This window comes from Cotesia glomerata, linkage group LG2 (assembly GCF_020080835.1).
Source record: "Cotesia glomerata isolate CgM1 linkage group LG2, MPM_Cglom_v2.3, whole genome shotgun sequence".
NCBI classification, from domain to species: Eukaryota; Metazoa; Arthropoda; class Insecta; order Hymenoptera; family Braconidae; genus Cotesia; species Cotesia glomerata.
Window position 1 is genome coordinate 25,289,816 of NC_058159.1, and position 18,993 is coordinate 25,308,808.

General features: G+C 31.1%; 2 protein-coding genes across 4 annotated transcripts in view; one reads left to right on the top strand and one right to left on the bottom strand.

The window, feature by feature from the left end:
• The window catches only part of LOC123260024 (zwei Ig domain protein zig-8-like), a 200,624-nt gene that overhangs the window by 105,146 nt on the left and 76,485 nt on the right, over positions 1 to 18,993 (top strand). The window contains exon 1 of one of the 3 annotated variants that reach the window (XM_044720948.1): positions 5,934 to 6,090. The exons of the other annotated variants lie outside the window; for them this stretch is intronic. Coding sequence (XP_044576883.1) covers positions 6,085 to 6,090 — 6 coding nt within the window. The 5' untranslated portion in view covers positions 5,934 to 6,084. Of the gene's footprint in view, positions 1 to 5,933; positions 6,091 to 18,993 lie in introns of those variants that run through there. 3 annotated transcript variants of the gene reach the window in all.
• Positions 732 to 16,791, bottom strand: LOC123260025 (E3 ubiquitin-protein ligase MARCHF3-like). The gene is made up of 7 exons (XM_044720949.1): positions 16,657 to 16,791; positions 16,019 to 16,238; positions 9,123 to 9,248; positions 7,018 to 7,139; positions 6,339 to 6,466; positions 3,244 to 3,560; positions 732 to 1,111 (listed from the first exon to the last, which is right to left on the bottom strand). The coding sequence occupies exons 1-6, from the start codon at positions 16,673 to 16,675 to the stop codon at positions 3,291 to 3,293; spliced, it is 885 nt and encodes a 294-aa protein (XP_044576884.1). The 5' UTR covers positions 16,676 to 16,791; the 3' UTR covers positions 732 to 1,111; positions 3,244 to 3,290.

An 18,993-nucleotide genomic window follows, 5' to 3' on the forward strand; every position in this document is an offset into this window, starting at 1 on the left:
TCAGTACAGTCGGAGCTGGGTTAAGTCTACAGTGATTGATAAGAAATTCTTCTTTATCGACCACTGGAGCATTAGGCCCCTCTCCTAGTGTGTAGAGATCCCTCGCGCTAGCCAACGCTGACTAGAGTGATCACTCATTCAAGTTGTTGCTTAAATGGGCGATCGCCCAAGTTAGACGTGTGCCGCCCGGCTATCTCTGCCACCTCCAGAGGCTGGCAACATAACGCACATATTTTTATTTATAATCACTGGAAAATATTGGTGCGTGCCGGGATCGAACCCGGGTCCCATTCTTTCGAAAAGCGGGCACCGAGCCGACCAGGCTATTGCCAGCCTCTAACAATTAATTAATTTATTAATTATAAGAAATTATTCTTTAACAAACATAAATCATAAAATATTTATTAACAGTGAATAAATATATTTGGGACTAAATGTGTCTAGCCTTTCATTATTACATCAGTAATTTATTTAAACCTCGTAACGAAATATTATCAAATCGATTATTATCGCTGTTATTTAATTTGCTACATTAGAGAAAAAAAGCTATTAATTTACCTGATTAATTAGAATTTTTTTGATCTACTCAAGTTAAAGGGTTATACAAAGTGCTTTAATAAAATTTTAATTCTCACTTTTTGTTGAAGGGCCCAATTAAGTTTTATAAAAAAATTGATGAATATTGTAATAAATAAACAATTTGTTAACTTTTTAAAAATATTTTTCAAGTATTAACAAATCCTTCCATCAATTTTGGTTTTCAGATTTGAACATTTAATAAAAATTTCACTTATGTAAATATTCCACCCTAAAACTCGCAAACAATAACTTCGTTGAAAGTTATTTATTATTCGAAAAAGAGTTTCTGTAAAAAGTTGTTATCACGGACAAAATTTCTATAAAAATAAAGCTGGTGTGGTATTTTTCTCCATCGGAACTAGATTAAAAAACAAAAAAATAGAAACGGTACGTCGATTCTTTCTGAATTTTGACTGTATATCATTTCAACCCGTTTCGTCAGTGCAATATTTTATTCCTGTAGCTCGACCATCTGGAAAATTGGAATACAACGGCATTGGTTGGGTATGCCAATAACTTGTACAACTGTCGCCTGTAAAAAGATAAAATATTTTTTAAAAATAGGAATAACAATAATTTTACGTGTATATAAAGGAATGGAGCGCAAAGAGAACGAGACACGAAATCCGGCTAAACATTTATAAACATAAGCTTCGGAAAAATGGAATGGTTGGATTAACCAAAAAAAAAAAAAAATAAATAAATAAAAGAGGAATAGTAAAAAAAAATCGTGGGTTTTTCAAGTATCCACTTCTGTTAAAGTGAGATAATAATTCATTGATGAATGTGCTCTCGTGTTGATTATATATGCGTGATGTACGATCGACAGAGCGAATCAACGCAAATGAACGCATATATTGACGTTAACGAGAGATGGACCTGAATTTCGGAGAGTGACCGATAAATTTGCAGTCTATTTTATTTAGAACTCGGTGTCATTGTGTGTGACTATTGTGCGGACGTGAACAGACGGTAGCTGTTGGATGTTGTATGGAGGATGTTGGGTGGTGGTTTGGTAAAAACCCGCCGAAACTGACATCAAATGAACGATTCCACAGGTGTGAGAGCTTTATCTGAATCCCCGAATGCTCGTGTATTATTGATATGAACAAAGGTACACAACTGAGTGCGAACTAACGTGTTGGAAACTTTTTTCGGCTAGCTTGTATTATTCACTCGTAAATAAAAAGATATGTTTCGGATCGTGGAAGCGACAAAATTTGTTGAACTTCACGGATAAAGACTAATTGAATTTTCACAGTTTATAGTATATATTTTCAAAGTTAGACATCGTCGGCAAAAAACTGGAAAAATTATAATTTCAAGTTATATTTTTACGTTTGAAAACATTTTTGGCTTGATATAGCTTTTTATGTTCTAATTTATCCTAATAGACCTAATATTGGAATTTTATGCCCATGTATAATTTATCAACCTAAAGAAGTGTTTAAAATCTCCGAAAAAACTTAAAGCAGTTACAACGAAAGTTGTTAGAAAAAAAAAATCAAATGAGTGTGAAAAAATATTACAGACATACAGAAAGCGCAATTTAATTTCTCCGCAACAAAAATAGTGGAAAAAAAATTTTAATGATGAACATGAAGATTTTTCGAGTCGTTGATTTCAGAAGCGATCAATTAAAAAGTATTTTTTTTTTTTTTGCCAATTATGCATTTTTTTCCCTACTCGCTCTCAGAACTCTTGATATTTATTTCATGTTTACTACGCCTTTTCTGTTAACATATTTCCCTCTTAATAACTTATTTATTTGACTCGATGAATAAATTTTTTCTAAGCAGTCTCACGCACGAATAAATAAATACATGTATAGAGAAAATCCGCTCAGTCTTTAAATCGGATAAGAAGATACGAAGCAATATAAGCAATAATAGTAACTCTGCACGTAACTGTCATGTAAATAGTGTTCAGCAAAGCATTTTATCTCTATTGAAATATTCCATTTGATCTCTGATGTTTTTCACCATTTTTTTTTTTTTTTTTTTTTTTTTTTTTTTTTTTTTTTTTATAACGCAGTATAGAAAATTCAACTTTATCCTTATCTTTTTTCGTTAAATTTATTTGCAACGTAACGTAACAAAATCGAGTATGGATTTCGGCGAAAATATTCCGACGCTTACGATTCTTCATTTCGAGAATTCATTCAAAGTTACTCTCGTTTTTTCTGTTTCATTTCACCGTCGAACGGAAAAAGTTAAATAAAAAAAGCTTACGTGTTTTTACACTCGACTTGTTTATTCCATATGCGACAATGTCTCCAAACAGGTTTATTTTTTCCCCGTATACGAAAAGGTCACACCGACAACATACCCAGCCACCCCGACACGTGTTCCCTTCACACACCATCGTTTTATGTTACAATGTCATTTGCAACGAAATGAGACTGTTATTTAGCTAAGAAAATGGATACACACTACTGCGCTACACCGAGGAATAAAATTCCGTTAACACCTTCTGCAAACACAAATTACTATCATTCTTGACTTTATTTTTCTCGCTGGATCTTGCTTGCAGCCGAAAGCTTGCTAAATAACGAAATAAAACTAAAAGAGCCTTCAACATCTAGCATCTAGCTTCTAGCTTATAGTATCTAGTCAGAGCTAACGGCTCAAAGGTTTAGTTCCTAATTTCATTTAGTTTATTTACCTTAACTCCTTTTTATCCTAAAGACTTATTGGTAATAACATCACTGATTAAAAGCTCGACACGGGGACTTTGAATTCCGGTGCTTTCTCAGCTTTAACATCAACGACTTGAATTCCATCGATCGCAATCGTAGATTCTTCGAGGGTGGGAGCGCTAGTTCTATCAGCAGTTTCTTCGCCCAGTTGACCTACAACCTCCGACTCTTGACTTGTTCGTTGATGCTGATGCTGCTGCTGTTGCTGTTGTTGCTGCGGTTCTATCACCAATCTTATGTCCACTGTGTTCTTCCACCATCTGTGCCAAGGTGCAAGCTGGTCCTTAGAGTAACATAAACAAAAAACAAAACTACTCTTAGATTTCATATTTAATATTTTTGGGTTAAAATTTTTCTACACATCTATTTTATTTTTTATGAAATTAATAAATGTTAATATTTTTTTTTCATAATCTATACTTCTTTTTTTTTGAGTAATAAATAATCGAATTAAATTTAATTATATTTTCGAGTAGATTTCACGTAAACAGATAATAATCTCATATAGAAAATCTTGGCAATTCTAGAAATCCTCATTATTTATTATAAGTATATATAATAATATATAATCATAAAACTAATCGGATCAAGTATCGAAGCATTATGTTTCATCCACTGTTGTCGTTAGCATAAAAGCTTAGTGAATGTTTATAAAGGCCATTTGTAAATTTAAAATATTCTATTTCATTTCATATAAGGGAATATGATCTATTCATTTTATAATAACTCACATTTTAAATTTCCTTGTTAAAAATTGTCGTGAATAATTTGAGTTTCTATTTCATTTATGAAATTTTCCAATACAGATATTTTAATCACTGCTTAAAAAGCTATAACAAAAATGTCTGGGATATAATTAGATATTTTATGTCATCCGTTTTTCCTTTCAATTAATATATTTATTTTTAGGTTGGCAATAGCCTAATCGGCTCGGTACCTGCATTTCGAAAGAGTGGGACCAGGGTTCGATTCCGGCGCGCACCAATATTTTTCAATGATTATAAACTAAGAATATGTGCGTTTCATTGCCAGCCTCTGTACCGGTCGGGTTTTCTGTGGTTTTCCCATATAGTTATGGAGGTAAAATGTCATTATAGAAGTACCTCCATACTATTTAAGACCGTAATGCAAATGCAGGTACTGATTATAACGCGTAAGTCGGCCACAGTCGCAGCACATGTGTGTCGGGCATGAAAGAAAAAATCCCGACATGCAGGGGGGTGGGGACGAAAAAAGTGGTTGAGAGTTATAATGACGGGGTTGAGAGATTATATTGCGGAGAAAAAAGTGGAGAAACAATAATTCCCCACCCTCCCTTGTAAAACACTCTACAGTGATACAAGTAAAACCATCCTCAATTATAACCTCAATTATTATATTTATTTTTACTAAATTGAAAAGATAACAATTGTTGCAATAGATAGAACAAAATAAAATAGTTATCAAATAAATAAAATTTGCTTAAAGTTAAACAATCCAAAAAACGACTTTTTTTGTAAAACAGCCGTAGAACAGAAATGAACAAAGCAATAGATTGAATTGCGACTATCAAACGAAATTTCGCAAAAACAAAACGCTTTGAACAGTTTGCAATAAACGGGTTCTGTACGACAAAAGTAGCGACACAATATATTATTCTTTTGTTTACTAGTTACAAATTTGAAAGACTTTACAGTTCATTGTTCACGAAGTAATTTTTGCAGTGAATTTTAAAACTATTAAATTAAATAGTGCTGTATTGGACCGGACATCCATGAAGTAGTTTTAATGACAAACGATTTCTAGTATAGTTTGGTGAATGCGAAGTTAAGAGAAACACCGAAAATAGAAATAGGAGCAGAGGTGCTCGTACAAGTGAACAACCATTAGAGAAAATGCTTACAAAAGTTGTGTCAAAGGAGTAATGATGTTAATTATAAGCTTTGCAATCACTAAGCTTAAGCGATAAACGTGTGGAAATTGTACCTGAGGGTTTCTAAACAATAGCTTGTAGTATCTAGTGGTTTTAATAAATTGACTTAATCTAAACAAATTTCAATTTTAATTGTTATTATTATCATCACACGGAGAGAATTCAGTTATATTATCTGCAATATGAAATTTTTAGTTTTAATCATCTAAAATAGTAGCAAAATTTTTCACTGTTGAAATAATTGGTTTTATAATTTTGTAATTAGAGTTAATAATCATTTAATATAACTTTCTATAATAAAGTATTATAATATTTTTTATCACAAATGTATTAGTTATTAGTGAGGATTGCAACGATTACTATCGAGGATTATTGATTCTTATCGAGTTAAATTAAATAACTCTAAAATGACTAGATGATAATTTTTACTATTTAATTTTCTCCGTTTATTATTATTGTTATTATTATTGGCATAAAAATTATAAAAATGATTATGTGAATAGAAGCACGAAATGGAACTAGTGTACATAAATTACAAGGTAGACATTATTCGAGTGTGTACTCGTTTGGCAAACCCTACTCATACAGTTCTCTTATATCAACTGACGTTGAACCCTCTCAGCAAAAAGTCCTCGGGACTACGTTTGTTCCGGCTCACGTAGCCGACGTTCAGCGATCGTGTTGCTGATCATATTACCATATTTTTATCCTTTGCTTTTTACCTCTCAGTCAATAGACGTATACATGTAGATAAGAGCGTACTTGTATTTCTCAGTACACTTACGTACGAACTATCATTCTACCGTGTGGTTTTTTACATCTGTATACATATATTACATTCTAGGCCATCGATGAATCGCAAGGGAAAAGTGTCGCATAAACCCATTGGCTTACAATGTTAGTAAGATTTTTTTTTTTTTTTTTTTAATTAAGTGCAAGTATAAGATGTTCTAGTTTATCGTTTAGTATCTACTTTTTTAAGTTAATTTATTATTATTGTTATTGTTATTATTCAATAAGAAAATAATGATAAAAACTTAGTATGTTAAAAAATTTGATTGATTGAATTTTTCAAAGAAACTTAAATTAATTTATCGGATAAATAACAAAAAAGAGGAAAAAGGGAATAAAAAGAGTGATGATTAGTACCTTGACAAGAAGATAAACGGTAGTACAGTATCCAAGAATGACAACGGCAATAAAAAAAACAATGGCGCCACGTGTCCACAGTCTTGATATACCGATTTTTCTTCCCTCGATAATAAAATATCTCATGCCTGAAACATATTCTCGTTTATGTATATTCATATAGATATATAACTCTTTTATCTGTTATTCCTTTCATTTATATTTATATTGTATTTTATTCTGTTTTGGGTGTGTGTTCGTACGTGTGGGCGGGTGTTTTTCACATGATATCACGCGGTGTAATAGCCGTTGTTACCCGAGAACTAAAGAGTAAAAGATAAATAAAATAAAATAGAATAAAAAATGGTGTATAGAAATAAATAAAGAGAGAACGGCAAGTAATCGGAATAGTGGTAGCACTCGTTTATCCGTTCAATGTCAATAGACACAAGCCCGGTGTAGTGAAATTCATCGAATAGTCGACAGAAACGAGGACTATAGACCGGCTACACTCGAAACAAAGGCAACCCGAAATTTCCGTCGCACTATAACGAACGCCCAATCTGACAATTGTGGTAAATCGTAAACAATGCTCGTATAAATACCGATTAAATTTTATTTCGACGTATATACGTATTCAATTTATTCACGACAATGAACACACACTCAGTTATGCTTAAAATTTAAAACTATTTCTTACCCAATAAACAAACTACCACCAAACCCGTAGTCACTATTGTAAGTAGTATAACTACCGCCAAGTCAGACTTTAAGTGATGTAGATTCCGTGGATGCCTCATCCAGATTCTTAATGAATCCTTCCTAAAAAATATTTTATTATTTATCATAAATGTTTTTTAAAGTATTTAAGGTCAAATTTAATACATGATAAACTTTTATTTTATGTAAAACTTTCTTTAATAACTCTCCAACTTATCCCTTGAAAAATTTTTTTATATGGTTAGATATGTCCATTTACAATTTTCGAAGTCTCAAATTAAAATCGGCCATATCAAGCCATATCTAACTTTATAATGGTCACATATACCAACATGAAAATAATTATTTGTGAAATTTACAGAATGGCCAGACCGACCCTTATATAAGACAAGACAGAGCCATATCAGAAAATTTTTTCATATGATGTTTCAATTCAACCTATTTATCCATTAAAGTAATGTCTGTACATCGGTCGTCCCTAATCATAAATAAGAGGGCAGCTTAATACTAAATCAAAACAACTATTCGCTCCGAAAATCCTCAAACATAATTTTTGAATGTGAGTAGAACATTTTAGGATAATCCAACATTATTTTGATAACACACGACTCTGATATTATTCTTTCACTTTTAAATTATAATATTTTTGTCTTTAAGAATAACTCAAACACACTCTCTCTATTTTTAAAAACTTTTACTCAAGATTAAAGAATAATTTCAATTACTCAAATAATTTATTTATTCACCTGACAGTGACACGTCTTTTGAAAACTTTTCTCCTTCAGAATTCAGCTCAAGAGAGCTTCGCTTTTTAACTTCTCTCCCTCTAATTAACTCAACCTTTGAGATCTCTACGATAATTACTCGAGTTATTGATTCACTTATCCTATCAATATTCCAAAAAACTTCTACACTAAGATTGAGTATCGAAAGATTATTGATAATAATAATTAATTAAATAGAATTATAAAGTACACTTGTGTTTCTTAAGAAGCTTATCTGGCATGAATTTTTAGTTTAATCAAACAGAAAAAAATTTGTATTTTCTTAGCGGGAAGTTGAAAAAATTATAAAATATTCTCAGACTCATGTTAATTTATAATGTTTCAAATAGTAGTTCGGACCGGGGTGAAAATTTTCCTTGAAAATTTCATAGCCGTTAATACTATTTGATATACTATTTTTACTGTATAATTGTTTAATTGTAGCATTCTTATAACAAATATCATCAATTAATTATTGAAATCATGATTTTACTGTTTTAAATAGTTAATTTTTTATTGTTATAGTTCATTTTTTTCCGTGCAACTACTACTATTTTTGTTTAATAAAACGTGATTATTAACATATGCACACATTAAAAAAAAATAATTGATGTGGTCGTATATGAGCGGACATAGAGAATGGCCATATCAGCAAATTTTATCACGAATTTAACTTTTAGTATGACTGATATTCGGGTTTTTAAAAGAATGAAAGTATGTATGTCCCTCTATAGCTCTTTTTCGATCTCTGTGTGTGGAAGTATCGCTGAGGTGTTAAACTCGTTTGCGACTTCGATCAATCTTCTACGCGAACCACACTATCCTAGGTACACCGTTTACCGCTTAACGGAGCACGAACTGTGTCTGATGGCCCGACAGATTCCTGTGAGCTTCAAAATCTCACACAGCTGGTACGGTACAAAACTGTAGGGTAGTTTCGCCGAACAGAGTAGGTTACGCAAACTTGGAAGAGTGAGTGAGAAAAAATAAGGGAATGAGTAAGTGAGAACTGTCGATTGCTTTTCGACAAATTACCTTCCGGTTCATACTCTCGCGATGTCTTGTTTTCTGTTTACTTTTCCTTTTTTATTTCTTACTCACTTACTGAGAGCTATCTTCTCTGTTATTGCCTGTACAGTGTATAAATATGTATGTATAAATGCATAAATGCATGCATCTATATATGAGAGAGTGTGTGTGTGGGGCGACATAAAGGATTCAGCACTCAACAAACTGAAACTCTAGACTTATTTCGATGTATAGTTATAAAGTGTATGGTACGGTATAGTTAGCCTTTTGTTTCTCGCGTTTAATTACTCACCAGTGATAACGAGGAGTCTCTACGGCATTGAAACGGTAACGACACAACTCACAGTGGTTACGACAAGACTGGTTTAACCACCGTTCCAAACATGAAAGATGAACATACGCCAGTGTTCCTTTGCATCTGAAATTAATGTATATAAGTACCCTCTGTAAATATGTTATTCAATTTCAGGTTAAATGTCTAGATTTATTTTATTTATTGTAATTATTAACAGACCCTTATTTCATTACGCTAATGATATTTCATGTTTCTTCATGTATGAATATGTTTTACGCTATTTAAAAGATATTTCAATTTTTATTCGTCACTTATGAAGCTTTCGAAAAAACTTTTCAAATTCTTTAGAACAATTATAAGCAAGGTTCCTGAGGGTAACAAGACTTAGCTAAGAAATATTTGTAGTTAAAAGAATTTCCAATACTAACTTTTTGCCCAATTTTCGTAAATATTTTAGATATTTTAAGGAGATCCTAGTTAAGTTGTTATTAATGTAAAATTGAAAAAATTACAAAAATATGAAAGTTTCAAACACTGAACTGTTTCTTAATGATTGTCGTTAAATTTTAATTTTGAAAAGTAACAACAAGCTAGGTTGTTATACATGGGACAAAATGGATAATAAGAATAGATATTTCTTCAAAATAAGTATGGAAACAATACCTGAAATTTGTACAGAATAATAATAATTATTTAAATTTTCATAATTTTACAAAATTATGTTTAAATTAATTTAATTTTAAATATACTCTAAAAAAAATTAACTTGATTCAAGAGAAAAATTCTTTGTCTTGGTACTTTACATTATTCTAATAAATGTTTTTAAAATTTTCTTCAAATATTTCAATTACAGACGTACTACCTCAAATATGCAATTTCTAATAAAAATAATGAGTCAAATAAATGAAAGATCTCTTGTAATAAATGTTTAAACATTGTCCACTTTTTATGGTAGTTACCAGTGTATATAATTTCCTCGAAGAGAGATTCTTTATTTTTCAATAAAATATATATTAATACCGGAAATAAAAAGCTCACGTTTACTAACGACTTTTAAATATCATTATTACACATTTTAATCAAATAAAACCCGTGAATTTACAAAGACAGGTTTTTTCATGGAATATTACAGGTAAAGTAATAAAATAAACGGTTTATTTGTTGGTTTAATGCACATGGATCCAATTACTGTGAATGAATACTCGAAAAATGAAGTACTGATTCAAAGAATATTTTTCATAGTGAATAAATATTTTATCAAGCAATGAACATGTTTTTTTTTTTTTTTTTTTTTTTTTTTCAATTTAACTCATGGAAATTCATAAAAGGATCAAAAGGATTTTAATTCTGTAAATTTTCCCATCGGCTATTAAATATTTGAACCAAACAGCATAGTACAATTCTTATTGACATGAAATAGCTTAGAATTTCTCGAATGTTCCTAATTTTGATAAGGAAAAAAATTTTATAAATTTAATATATGGGGGACCCGTTTTACCCCACTTTTCTCAATTTTTTAATTTCGATATACACAAAAAAATTAATACCATAAACTCAGTAAAAGGCCAAAAAAAGTAAAACGAGCTGAAAAACTTATATTATAAAAATTTTCTCGAGGTGGCCCATTTTGCCCCACATTTTCAATTTTTTATTTTTAATGTACAGAGCAAATTGAGGTCAAATACTTGGCAAGGGACTAAAAAAAAGTAAAACCAGAGAAAAACACTAAGGATATCAACATTTTTTTCTTAAGGGGCCCATTTTGCCCCTCCTTCCCCTACTTTATGTGAACCAAAACTGTTTTGATGATATTTTATAAAGAATTAGAGTACGAGCGATAAAAAAGTATGAATCGTTTTTAAAAATATATATATGTTGTCACCTCTACCCGTTTTATATTGCCCCGAAGTATTCCATTGTGCTCTTTTGTTGTTTTATATTTTCAATACTAGGTATAGAGAGTAAAAAATAAAAAATATGGAATAATAACGTCAACATCGGGAAATTCAAATATACAAAATGCAGCATTTTTTTTTTTGCGGACTCACAATATAAAACAGAACATAACAAATACCAAAAAAGTATATAAATAATTTGTTTATATATGAATAATTGATTGAGTTTGATAGATACAAAGTAAACTGTTGGCAACTTTATCGCAACTTTCAATCATTTGTGATTTCTCGTTGGCAATTCATATATATATATATATATATATATATATATATATATATATATATATATATATATATATATATATGTAGTACGTCATCTATATATGTCATCAGTTTTGGCAAACTATCTAGAGGCACTTGGGCTGGCTGTTGGAGGAATTCACTACCCGATATTCTACTACCAGAAATGCAATCGAAAGCTTTCCCACTATAGAACACTGCACTAGTAGTTCGGCAACACATTAGGAAAATAGATATGCCGGTTCAGATTATTCCCCGTATACTGTTTGCTTAATCGTCAATATTCAAATACCGTTATAACACATTCCGGAACGTCCATTTATGTGTTTTCTTGCTTCTACATCATAATCTATGTGTATAAACATCATAACATCCAGGCTGTTTAGACAACACAATGGCCGCCTGCTCAATCCAGGGTACGCTATAGTATATTACACTACAAAAGCAGAAAGTTGAGATTCCTGCACTGCGCGCCATGATGCCCGAGGCGAAGCCGAGGGCATTATGGCGCGCAGTTCAGGGCTCTCTAATTTCTGCCCGTGTAGTGTATACTAGTTTTCTTGCTATCCGGTCGAAAGTACGCAAAAAATTGCTTTGAAAAAAAATTGATGCCTGCCCCCGACATTTGCGGCACGAGCGAAGCGAGGGGGGCATCAAATACACCTGTCAATAAAGATATTAATTTATAATCTGTCATATTACTACTTTCTTTTGAGAAAAGATCTTAATTTAATTTAATAAATTTAAAGTTATAAATATATTATAAATTAACTCTGATTTTAAGAATAAAAAAAAAAAAAACAAAAAAATGAAATAATAATCGTAAAATGCATAGAAAAAAAAATTAAGAAAAAAATCTGTTTGTGTATTTTTTTAAATAATTATTTGTTCAATAATGAATTTATTTATTTGAAAATATCTATCAGAATAAAAAATATTTCTCGTTTCTTTTTGTAATTTAAATATTTAATAAGTCTCATTTCATTAAAATAAATATTAATTTTCTCTAATTAACTTAATTTCGACCTAAAATCATCGACACATAACAAGACAGATACATTCATAACAATCACAAGTAAGGTTAGGCTTATAAACATAAGTAATAGAGTGAGCGCGACTACCGACTTTCGGACTTTCTGCCGCCTCGTGTCTCGTTATCAGTGCATGAATACATTATTTCGGCTCCCCGTCGTAGGGCGCATGCGCGACTTGATCACGGCATAAAACTGAGGCTTTCTGCCGTGAAATCGCAGCGGATACCCCGTACTTTCGACCGGCGTAGTAAGAAATAGTATATTACACATCTAGGGCAGTAAAATAAGAAATGTCTCAGATCACATGTAATTGTTGTCCGAGGCGAAGCCGAGGTCAATAAACATGTGATCTGAGGCTTTCTTATTTACTGCCCGTGGTGTGTATACTATTTTTCTCCACGACGGAGGCGGAAAGCGGCATTTTCGTTTAGCGCAGCGGGACGAAAGTTGACGCTTTCCACCCGGAGGTGAGAAAAATATTTAATAACTCAAATTAACAGAATTCAAGCCTTAGTTATTCATTACAACACCGTTACACAGATTTAATGTCATTATACATTTCACTGCGGAATTTAATCGTACTCATGCGTTTAGAGTTGCGAGCAGAGTTCTGGTTTTACTGAAAAAAATTAGTGCTTTTGTAAAATGCGTTGAAAAATTTTGAACATTGTTGTCGTTTACTGTGAGGTTACTTCAATTTAAGAGATTAATTTTTACAGATATTTTTTTGTGTGAATACAAAAAAATTTACGTGGTCATTGTAACTCTGTTCAAGACAATTTTTTTTTGTATTTTTGAAAATAGATTTATACCATTAAAATACTTTTTTACAGAATTTTGGGTAAAAACATTTTTTTGTAAAAAAATTAAAAAATTCATACACTTCTATTCGTCTTTTGAAATTTAAAAATGTCTTGTTCATATTATTATTATTATCATTACGCTCATATTATCATGGCGGGAGCGTGAAATTTTAGCCTTATTGCGCGCAAAGAAGTTTCACTCCAATAAAATTTAATGGCAAGAAAAACAAAAAACAAGTTAAGTTACGTAATAATTAAATAACGTCAATTGTTTAAATTCCGTAAACAAAGTTGTTATTAAATTAAAGTCAACCGGTGTACGTTCAAAGTGAGTGAGAAAAGATCAATTTGTTATAGCCTTTCCGTGTAAACTATGTAACTATATACATACTAAATATATAAGACTTATGAAACATGTCGGCGATTGCACCTGCGTCGGCAATTGCAATTATACTATGCTGTGTCACAATGTATAATATATATGTACACATATACACATATATTTAAGTAATATAAAATACATAAGACGTAAACGGGCGAAATGAAAATGAATAGACGCAGGGTTCGAGCTTAGTTACGTTCGAGCAGCAAATTAAAGACCGTACCAATGCACCGAGAGAGGAGATCTTTATTACAATTACAACTGAAATCAGTGTTAAAATAAGTTGATGCTGCGTAGCAACGTTAAACCTTTAGAATCTCTGTCTACGTTTGGTTAACCAGTTTCTCCGGTAACTAAATTTGGTACGGCTGGATCTTCTTTACTTACCCGTAATACTCGCTATGTGTTACTTGGTTACGTGCCTCTTGGATTTCTATTCATTTATTTATTTACTGCAGAGTAGAGAGTACAGAGAGGTGATTAAAATCTCAGGATCTTCCTACACTTAATTCGATTAGACAATAAAACTACCGGGTTGCTCAAGATTACACGAACCTTGAGGGTTAGCAGGAGTTCAACGTGAACATAAATAATACACTATGCTCTGCGCTCGACGAATGTTTGAATAGTAACGAACCCCACCGTCGACAGTTGTCATTCACAATTGAGGATAATTAACTGCCAGTCATATTATATATATATATATATATATATCGAGTAGGAAAGACGACTGACGACTGCTAGGTTTTATAATCCAATAATGACAGGATATTATCCGACTTGGTACTTTTGTTCTATACTTCTATTTACTTCTTAAGTACGTTTTATGTAATTCTATTATAAATTGTTAATAAAAAAGACAATTTTTGTAATAATAGGCAGTCGGAAAAATTTTTTACCCGTGAAAATATTTTCTGATATAATCATATAGGTCCATATGTGATTTTTTGATTAAATGTAGTGTTGAAAATTTTTGAAAGAGGGCGTATGATCGCTAAATTGTCTCGTAATATGAGAGTTAAATTTGAAGTCTTAAATTTTGAAATAAAAAAAATTTTTTTTGCTCTCTAAAAGAAGTTATGTAAAATTGGTGTTTTGTTTAATCAACATTGAAACCAATTTTTGTTTAATAAGACGTATTAATTCACAAACACATTCAAAAAAATATTTAAGCGTAAAATTCAATTTTTGCTAATTAAAATCATAAACATAAAACAAATTTATAATTTAATACAAAACAGTTAATATCTTTAAGTATTTAAATGTTTTATAGTAATTATTATCGCGACTTTAAAGCAAAACTTTGGCTAAATACTCAGAAAATCAAACTCGTTAACCAAGTTATAAATAAGACGAACTGTTTCATGAAATTTTGAATACTTTTGTGAATTCATTGAAAACATAATAGAAAATTTTTGTACTAAAAAAAAGTATACTTCCATGAGAAAAGGAGCGCTAAATCCAAGCGAATTCTGATAGCATATTTTGCAAATGTAATACCGAGTTTTGCTTATAGAAAATGTTAAAAGTAGCACATGTTGACAGTAATAAAGGAAAATCTTATAATGTCGTCGTCTTCATCGTCAACAGCGTTGTGTAGTAGTTGCCGTCGTTGTATAGCTTATTTCAATGTATATACGCCTTGAAGTTCACATTTATGCGAACATTGAAATGAAGGAGCAAAAGCAATGCTAGGCTTCCTTCACTTTTCTCCTTTTACACTCTTACATCTCCTTTATTCTCTCTCAGGCTGCCGTGCTCCTTTTTTGAGTACGCGTCTATTTATGCTTTGATGGAAAATGATTACTATCAAAAGCACTTGTTAGAGGGATGCACGAATTTCGCCGTACTTTCGAGTGTATTCCATTAAATATAAGCAGATCTTAGTTAAAAAATCTGCACAGGAATTTCAAATTAATTTCTGTATTGATTTCATTGTGTTGGATTTTGTGAATAAATTTCAAATAGTTTCAAAATTAAAGTAAAAATTAAGTAAAGATTTTTATAAGGATTCTAACGTAATGTCTTGTAGAGTTTCTGTATCGTTTTTCATGCAGAAATTTGAGGATAAAATCTTAATGATTGAATGTAATATAAATTTTAAAATTATTGTGTACTACTATTCACTCTGAAAAAAAAAATTAACTTAAACCAAGAAAAATTTCTTAGTTTAAGAACTTTTTACTCAAATTAAGACAAAAAATTTCTTCAAAATTATCTTCTTGATTCAACTTAATTTTTTTCTCTGTGTAGTAAATGTACTTTTAAAAAAAAATACATTCATTAAAGTTAAAAAAAAAAATCATTTAGTTATAATTAATAAAAGACTAAATCCTTTTCAATTAAATAAAATAATTATCAATGTATTTTAAGCTGTCCTAATATAACAAAAAAATTCCATTAATATAAAGTAAACATCAATAAGCGAAATGAAATGAAGATAGCAATCGTATTCATAAGTTTGTATAAGAGCATTTACCTACAAGGTGATACGAGTTTCTCGGTAATTCCGCTTGGACGATGACAGATCCGACAGACACAAGAACCCACGGAAATGAGACTAGGGCTCAAACATCGTTCAACTTGGGCGGGTGAGTCGCTGGGGCTTGAGGAGTTTTGACTACCTCTGACTTGTGGCGAAAGGTCTTCTGTGGATGCCAGTGCCCGGTGATGAGAGAATCCTTCCCCTTCTGGAATTTCTGGAATTAGTCGACAGGACCATTATACCCTTCCTCAAGAATACCCCGATCATTTAATCTATTTCAATTATCCCGACTAATTATCACCGATCGATTTGAATGAATATTCCGTTTCGTTTAATGTTGAGCAATAAATTTTTACTTTACTGTTATTTTATACTTCAGTTGTTTACCATACCGCGCAAAAACTAGCATTTCTATTCAATTCTGTTCGGGTATTTATTTATTTAATATTGTTCCAGCGTAATGCAGCAATAAATAATTTAATAGCTCAAAAGAAAACGGTTGTTACGAAATATTATATGTATTTTTCTATTACTCGCTCGAGGCACTTTAATTAATGAATGAATGTAGCAAAGGGAATTTCTGTTTCAGGGGAGTATAAAACGGATATGGGTAAAAATAACAACTTATTTACCTGTCTCACTCTCAAACATGATAGACTAAAATTACGTTTAATAAAACGAGCATAGCAGTCCAGGTTAATGCGCAATAATATTATTTATTTGTTTTCCTTATAAGTCTCTTTATTCCTATCCTTTATCTCTTTTTCTTCGTCTAGATCACAAAAGGAATGTCACAAATGCTGCCCTAGCAAGTAAGCTTATATAATATATAAACATGTATACGTTGCATAGTTAGCACTACTTGTTACGTTGTTCCACCTGGACTTTAATTTCTCGAGAAAATAACTTGATGTGTATAGTGTATGTTAACCACGTTTTCCTGACAATTAAAATGTGTACTTTATTCTTCTTTCTCCATTATTCTTGTGTAAATTTATACACACGTCCGGTTATGGATAAAAAATATAATTTTTGAAATGATAAAAAATAAGGACGAAAACAACAATGAGAACGGTGGAATTATGATAATATTAAAAATAATAATAGAAGTAAAAATATATAAAATGACAGGAGAACTGATGAGAATGACAGCTTGCTAGTTGCTCGAGCATTTTGTTTCTTCACGTATATTATATATACAATAAGATACAGTATAAATAGAACAAACAAACGAAATATATTCTTACTGTCATGTTTTGTTATTTATAATTTATTTTATATTTTTAACTTCCTACTAAGAAAATTGAAAATTTTCGAAAATCGGGAAGTTATTTGTTTGATCCAGTTTTTTGAAAATCGAGTTTTCATCAGATCTCGACGTTTTGAGGTCCTACACAGAAAAAAAAAATGTTCTTGAATCAAGTATATATTTGTGAAGAGCTCAATATTCTTGGTTTGAGTAGAAAAATTTTTGATTTAAGAAAATTTTTCTTGATTTAAGGAAATTTTACTTAATTTAAGAATTTTTCGTCTTGATTCAAGACAATTACCCTTTTCAAAATTATATTCTTGGTTTAAGAATTTTTCTCTTGAATCAAGTTAATTTTTTTTTCTGTGTAGGAAACTTTCCTGACGATTTTGACGATGGTGTGTGTGAATGTATGTAAACCGCTCATAACTTTTCAACGGCTTGATCGATTTAATCGCAATTGGCGCTATTCAAAAGGACTCGACCAAACTTAGATTTTTAATACAGTTTGGACCGATTTGAATTGGTAGATTTTGAGAAATCTAAAAAAAACTACGGAAAAAATTTTTTTCAAATGTAGTTTTTTGGGAATAACTTTTAAACGTCTTTATTGCCCAATTCCAAAAACTGATCTGCTCTTGACATCAAAATACCACGTCGATCGCCGCTAGGCCGGTCAAAATCGGTTGATTCGTTCGTGAGTTATAGTGAAAAAAAAGAAAATAAAAACTAACTTTGATTAAATTTTCAACAGTAGAATTTTTATCAAATCTCGATTTTTTTGAACATACTTTAAAAATTAAAAAAAAAGTAACTATTATCTCAAATTTATTGATTTTTCACAAACTTACTTTTATAAAGTTTTAAGGCTATAAATTAATAATGAAACTCATAATTCGGATTTTGAATATACCAGTTGCAAATTAAAGTAATCAAATTAATCAAGCGAAATAGAACTCACACGGTAAATTAACTTAATAACTAAATTCACCATATTTTAGCAGTGTAATGAATTAATATAATATGCTCTTTACTTAAAACAACCAAATTATCACGATTATTACTAATACAACTAAAAACTTTTGTTTTCCATCAATAGCAAAAAGTTGAGCCTGAGAGCCGTCCGGCAGTTATTGTTACTAATTATCTCAATTACTGATAAATGTACAATTATAAATAGTTAAGCACAGGACAAAGTGAAGCACAGACAGAACTCGTGAATAATGGATACAGTGGAGTCGCGAAGTCTGGGGTGTACAAAGTTATAAAATAGTTAAGGCTCATTCTCTCAGACAACCAATTGATCAATTTGCCGTACGTTAATCACAATGAAAGCAAGGAAGCTAGACGAGGCCGTAGCTGATACCAAAAGAGCAGTATAGAAGCTGCGTCTACATCAACATCAACGTCTACATCAACGTCTACATCAACGTCTATATTATGGAAGCTAGATAAAGATAAAGTGAAGAAAGATAAACGATTACGGATTGTGAGCTGTGAGTCTTGAATTGTGCAACCTGGAATCTATGGATCCATGGATTATAAAGATTAATTAACTAGTGCAAGCTCGCTCTCGAGTGAATTCCAATAAGTAAATTGAATCTTTACTTTAAATAAAGTAAGCCCCTCAATTATCGGGAGTCTATGCGAGAACAAGTTATTCAAAATTCCAAGGATTCTTCTTCTTTTTCTTCTTCGCCTTATTTTTATTTTTTTCTTC